General features: G+C 43.2%; 1 protein-coding gene and 1 long non-coding RNA gene across 4 annotated transcripts in view; one reads left to right on the forward strand and one right to left on the reverse strand.

The window, feature by feature from the left end:
* Positions 1 to 270: 270 nt before the first annotated feature.
* On the reverse strand, positions 271 to 5,211 carry xrcc6 (X-ray repair cross complementing 6). 2 transcript variants are annotated; one of them, XM_078789014.1, is made up of 13 exons: positions 5,106 to 5,211; positions 4,693 to 4,774; positions 4,474 to 4,586; positions 4,262 to 4,403; positions 3,885 to 4,136; positions 3,624 to 3,810; positions 3,365 to 3,551; positions 2,590 to 2,758; positions 1,611 to 1,772; positions 1,405 to 1,534; positions 1,222 to 1,322; positions 1,038 to 1,154; positions 271 to 954 (listed from the first exon to the last, which is right to left on the reverse strand). In XM_078789014.1, the coding sequence occupies exons 2-13, from the start codon at positions 4,763 to 4,765 to the stop codon at positions 863 to 865; spliced, it is 1,725 nt and encodes a 574-aa protein (XP_078645140.1). In that variant the 5' UTR covers positions 4,766 to 4,774; positions 5,106 to 5,211; the 3' UTR covers positions 271 to 862. The 2 variants fall into 2 exon arrangements, with proteins under 2 accessions (XP_078645140.1, XP_057918608.2); XM_058062625.2 differs by having other exon boundaries at positions 272 to 958.
* LOC131110002 (uncharacterized) overlaps positions 4,551 to 5,961 on the forward strand; it is a 30,397-nt gene continuing 28,986 nt past the window's right edge. The window contains exons 1-2 of one of the 2 annotated variants that reach the window (XR_013627004.1): positions 4,551 to 4,820; positions 5,672 to 5,847. This is a non-coding gene — a long non-coding RNA (uncharacterized LOC131110002). The remainder of the gene's footprint in view (positions 4,821 to 5,671; positions 5,848 to 5,961) is intronic. The other variant, XR_013627005.1, reaches the window with a different exon arrangement.

Genomic DNA, 5,961 nt, shown 5'->3' on the forward strand with positions numbered 1-5,961 from the left:
ATAAAAGTACAACACTTTACCTGAAAGTCAGATTGAACTGCTCCTCCGTAATCTCTTCCTTGCCTGCAGAGGCCTGCCCTCGGTTAGACTAATGCTAAGACGGAGTTAACACCGTGTTTACATGCTGTGCAGCCTAACAATGCAACAGTATGCTCCTCTTGCTGCTGCCTTTCATTCAACACACACACACACACACACACGCACACCTTTTTTTGTGAGACAAGTCGAACTGGAAAAGTGGCTAAGCAGTACTGCACACTAACTACAGTACACTGCTGTTATTCAAATAAAACAAACGTGGAATTCTGGGTTTTATTTTTGCAAAATATTTTTTCTTACTGTGGGTTAAACACAAAGACATCCAGCATGGGTGTCCAAACTGCCACCCCGGGGTCATTTATGGCTTTCTTATGGTATATTTTAAGACTAAAATGAAAGACGGACCACTTCAGAACATTCCGTAGAAGGTTTAGGGAAAAAATGAAAAAAGTTAGCACGGTATGTCTTAACAGCAATGAGAATTACCAACATTAAGTTTGATTCCATAAGCTTAAGACATTGTATTTTTAATGCTAATAATCGGGGTTGTTGTCTGTGGATTTTTGAACAGAAACAAGTGTTTGCAAGTTGGACACCCTGGTGTAAAGTATATCATCTGTACATCCTAGCAAGCAAGTGAGGTTTTGTGATTCCCTCAAAAGTGGAAAAAAAAATGAGTGTCTTGGTTTGCAGACGGCACAGAAAGCCCAGTGAGGCATTCAGGGGGCCAGCTGGGCAGTCAGAGCATCTATTAGCTCTTGCTTCCTGGTGCCGGTGGTGCGAATGCCAAACTGCTTGCAGGCTTCCTTGAGCGCAGCCACGGTCATCTTCCCCAGGGTGCCCTTCTGCACGGAGACCCTGAGCTCATCTTCTGAAACCTCCACTTTGGGCTTCTTCTCTGCTGTACCGGCAGCACTTGCTTCAAGTAATGCGAATGAACATTGAACGTCACCTCATTGTGCTACACCTACAGCTATCTATTGGATGACTTAACTCACCTGTTTTGCGTTTGGCAGCTGGTTTGCTGTCCGGGTTGTAGTCTGCAGGGTAGACAAGATCTTTAAAATCCTGGACGAGAGTACCCAGGCGAAGGTCAATCTGGTCCAACTTTGGCACTGAACCAGGAAGTAGAAAGATGAATCAGAAATGAGATAACTGGTTGACAGACGATGACTCTCTTACTGATGAGATCCTCTATGTCATCTGGAGCCACCATATCCAGAGCCAAGGCCTCCAAGTTCCTGTAGTGTTGCTGGATGACTGGATTCTCAAAAGCCTCCGTCCTTATAAAGAAAAAGAAGCATATTCTTGGGAAATATCTGCGTACTATATTATATATATGTCACTTTTGTACAGAAGAACTACCTGTATTTGAAGCGCAGCTTGGAGACAATCTCCTTCATCTTGTCCACCTGCTCTGGCGAGGCACACGGCGACTGCGGGGGGTCCAGACTCCGCACGTCATCGGCGTAGGGCAGGAAGATGACATTAAAACCTGAAAATGGAAGTGCATGAAAGCGCTTAATCCTTGTCGTTATTAAAATGGCATGAACCGACAGAGAGTGGAGTACCTGGTGGCGTGGTCTGTACCTTGTGCTCGTCCACCTCCTCTTTCTGAGGCACCAAGGCAACGAATCGCGGCGGGTAGTTTCTGCGGGAAATGCATCGGCACAGGGCAAAAACGTTCCTCTCCATGCACTTGGTCATCAGTGCAGAGAAGAGACAGGAGCTGCCTGGTGAGGAAGCGGTAAAGCATTTATTACGGCATATGCTAACAGCACACATGTGGGTGTACCTCATGTTATTTATTTTTAATTAAAAAAAATAGTGTCAAGGGACTTGAGTGTAGAGTGGATCAACGTCTGAATTCCACAGCTTTAGAGAGAAAAGTGATCTTAACACACAAATATGTACACACAGGCAATACAAACACAACCTTCTGCCACTGTGACCGAAACAGCATTACTCATCTGCTGACCAACTCATGACCTCATGATTGCATCAAGAATGTCAAAAATAGTGGAACACAGCCTGCAGATGTTTTTTTTCATCTCACTTTAAACTCAAAGGTCAGTTCATTCCCAACACTGAGAATGTGAAGGATAATACTACTTGACCGTTGACGACAAATCACATTCATTTTTTACCCTACACTTTTTCAGTCCTTTGGTTCCGGTTTTCCACACCAAAATATCTGATAAAACATTCCACTGTTCTCAAATATCTTTCCTGCATTTATTTGTACCCAGCGTCATAAGCCTTTAGCTTCATTGCTAATCCAAAGCAAAACAGGGCGGGGTAACAGGGGTAGGGTAACAGTATGGGCGGGGCAAAATCATGTTAATTGTGTTAAGCTGTCATTTCAACATTAAACTTTGGTATCAAGGTGGGGGCCTCAAAGTAGCGTCTCGCGGGCCGCATTTGGCCTACGGGCCGCGAGTTTGAGACCCCTGATTTAAAGTCTCCAATTGACATAACATGTTTTTGGTGTACACTGAATTTTTCCCAACACAATACACCAAAGCCACACAGATGAACACGTGACGCTACCTTGCACCTCGCCCTCTTCAGGATACAGGAAGACGGATGGTCGAATATGGTGGTGCAGCTTCAGCCTTTCCATCGGTTTGAATCCGATCAGGAACAAACCGGGGTCGTCAAACTTCTTGATGGCGTCCACCTCATCCTTCTCCATCACTATCTGCTTTTTACCATACACCTGCATCAAGGAGAAGGAAACAATTCCTCTCAGTGCAACCTATTTACTGTACGTTGGTGCCCCTTGGACAGACCGACTGATGTCAACATAAGCGGTTATCGATATCACCAAAATGGAAACTAATGAGGAAGTTAACAATACAATGTCGACTCAAGCCGGAACTTTTTAGTCGTAAGGAGAAAGCAGGACATGGATGCGTTGTTGATATAAGCAGGTTCCACTGTGTACAGTAATCCCTCGCTAATTAATTAGCTAATTGGTTCCAGACCCGACCGTGATAACAGAGTTTCTGTGACGTAGATTTCAATATTAATAAATTGAATATTTTTGTAGTTTGAGCATAGAAAACTTGTTTATGACTTTCTAAATCGTATTTTTTTTACCATTATTAGAGCCTTCTATACATGAAGTAACACCCCTATAGTCACCTTTACAGTCATATCACCCAATGTAGTAGATATAATCAGAGAAAATAAGCCCTTTTGCGTGTTTCAATAAATGTCTTCCAGATGAGTGGTTAGGAAGTGATGATTCAGGTTATGTGTTATCATTATAAACTTTATATATAAAAATATAAAGTTATTATTTATTATATAAAGCACCTACCTGTGCTTTCTTTATCTCGCTGGGCAGTAACAGGCTTCCTGTTTGTGTATGGAAGATGCGTGTTTTGCTGCGGACCGGCTCATTGCTTTCCCTGTACAGCTTGATAGGAGCTGCTTTCCGAACAGTCACAGCAGTGGAATACATTCCCACGGCCACATTCATGCCCTCACCGAGACGCAGATTGAGCCTAAAGACAAAAAGGGAAGGAGTCTATTCATGAAATGCAAAGCATGAAGTCTGAAAAGAAAACCTACTCTACCTGGCTATCGTTCTCTTCTTCCTCTCCTTGGCTCGCACTCTCTTCTGGAGGTCTTCAAGCTTTGCACAAGGTTCCAACTGGAGCCCTAAATCACTGGCATCCTCCGGCGGACTTATAATGTCGCGAAAAAAGAGGGAGATGTCGAAGCCGCCCGGTTTCATCAAGTGCATTAAATCTATGAAGACGCCTGAAAGAGAGAACATTTTCTCGTTATTCGCTTGAATGGCGTTTTAAATCACGCACGGCCGATTTATTACCCACCAGTTTCTTTGAGATCGCTGGCTTGAGTGCGTGCCTGTCGATCTTTGGTGCCGTCGCCTCCGTGTGGTCCATCTCTGCATGTAAAGATCAGGAGGCGTTTGTGGCCGAGGCGTAGCTTGCAGTCCCGGTACAGATTGGCACAGCACCACAGGGCGTCGGGCAACGACGTATCAGCACTGCCCATGGTCTCTGCTGCTAGCTGGGCGCCTTTTTCCCCCCGGAGTGCATCCACTTCCTGCACTCGCTTTGCACCTGTGCAAATTTGGAATGAAAGTGAGATGTTTTTGCTGTCCTATTCTAATTAGTGTTTTTTTTTTCCAAACCTTTCTAGTGTGACACTTTTGGGGAATGTTATATTCTATATTCTATATTCTTACCAGGTTCGCTGAGGCTGTGGTAGACATAGACATGCTTGAAAGAGTTGGTGGGGTCTTTGCTCTGTTTGGTGCTGTAGAAAACCAACGCTATAAGGTCTCGTGGACTGTTGATGATCTTTCTGGTGTACACACTACGCACAACCTGCACAATAACAAACAGCACATGTGGAGGCAGGTTGTAGAATCACAAAAAAAGATACGATTACACCTACTTGCATGGTCATGTCAAAATTAGACAGCTCCCCATCTTCTCCTTTGATGAACATTTCCTTTGAGGCGTCCACCAAGAAAACTAAGCTGTCTCTCCCTAAGACCTTGTATTCTCCTGATGACGACAGACAATCATGGAGATTTCATGCAAACAATGACATGCACTCTCTATATAAGCAACATTGGGTCATTACGCATTCAAAAAGAAATTCTACTGTCACCTTCTGGTTGCTCTCCTTCTTCCTGTCCTTCATCCTCATCCTCATCCCGGAAGTATGCGTTCCACTCTGCCATTGTTGACTTCTGTCACGTTAGAGAATGGCCCCAAAAGGACATAATTACGCTTCTAGTAAGTATAACTAAGTACATGCATAAGTATAAGTATAACTGAAGGGACTGTATAAGTGTAGTAGAAGTAGTGAATTAAGAAAGAACCATTGCAGCATTGAAGCGTACATGTCGCTGTATCTCAATCTATTCAAACATGGTGTGCTAGCTTAGCTTGCAACTAGCTGATGTGAGCTTTACTGTTTATTGTACCGCTTGGAGGCGATGTAGATTCAAATTGGTTAATGGTGCAGAAAAACAATTGAAATATGTAAAGAATACCCCGTGTATAAAAAAAATACCTTACCTTCTTACAAGTGACTGTAGTCAGAATTGGCAAATTAGCATGGACCGACTGGACTGTTGGTACTCCTTAGCTCTGTGTTCATTGGCCAGTTTATTTGACAATAAAAAAATCTACCAATCACGTTTTAGTAGGCGGGATTTTGTTCACAAAGAAAAGTTTGCAGGAAGAGGTGACATGGCTTCGCGCCCTTCGATATTTCCACTTTAGTTTGTACTTTAGTACAAAGGTACAGTTGAGTACAAACGCCACTACGCAGTGTACACAGTATGCATAATTGCATTGTAAAAGTATAAGTACAGAAACAGAGCTATTTTTTGTAACTGTACTATGTTAACTGTAAAACTTGAATCAAGTTGTGGAAATGAAATATTGCTTAATTTATACATCTTGTAATTGAGAGTGTGGTATGAAAGGCTGAACGGTATTTAGTCAAATATGAAGTTTTCTTTAAGATAAGCGTACTGTATTCAAAATGTTTCCTATTGTCAGTAGGCGTACTTTCGGTAATACCGGGAATAGCCACAAGGTGTCAGTGTGAACTTACAATTGAGCAATTGTTCTCCCAGCAGTTTCCATCCATCCGTTTCCTGTACGGCTCATCCTGACTGGGGTATGCTGGAGCCTATCCCAGCTGACAGGCGGGTTACACCCTGGACTGGTCACCAACTGAGCAGTTTTCATTCCTGAGAAAACACCTTGTGAAGCAAGCATGACCTTCAGTGCCTGTGCGGGCTCCTTCCAGGTACTTCCACCACATTACAAGTGTGTGTTTAGTTGGCTGAGTAGTCAAGTTGTCCAAAGTGTCTAAAACAGGGGTGTCCAAAGTATTTTTCATTACAACAAGAAAACAAAAAAA

This window comes from Doryrhamphus excisus, linkage group LG2 (assembly GCF_037039965.1).
Source record: "Doryrhamphus excisus strain RoL-2023G ecotype Guam linkage group LG2, RoL_Dexc_Guam_v1.1, whole genome shotgun sequence".
Lineage (NCBI taxonomy): Eukaryota > Metazoa > Chordata > Actinopteri > Syngnathiformes > Syngnathidae > Doryrhamphus > Doryrhamphus excisus.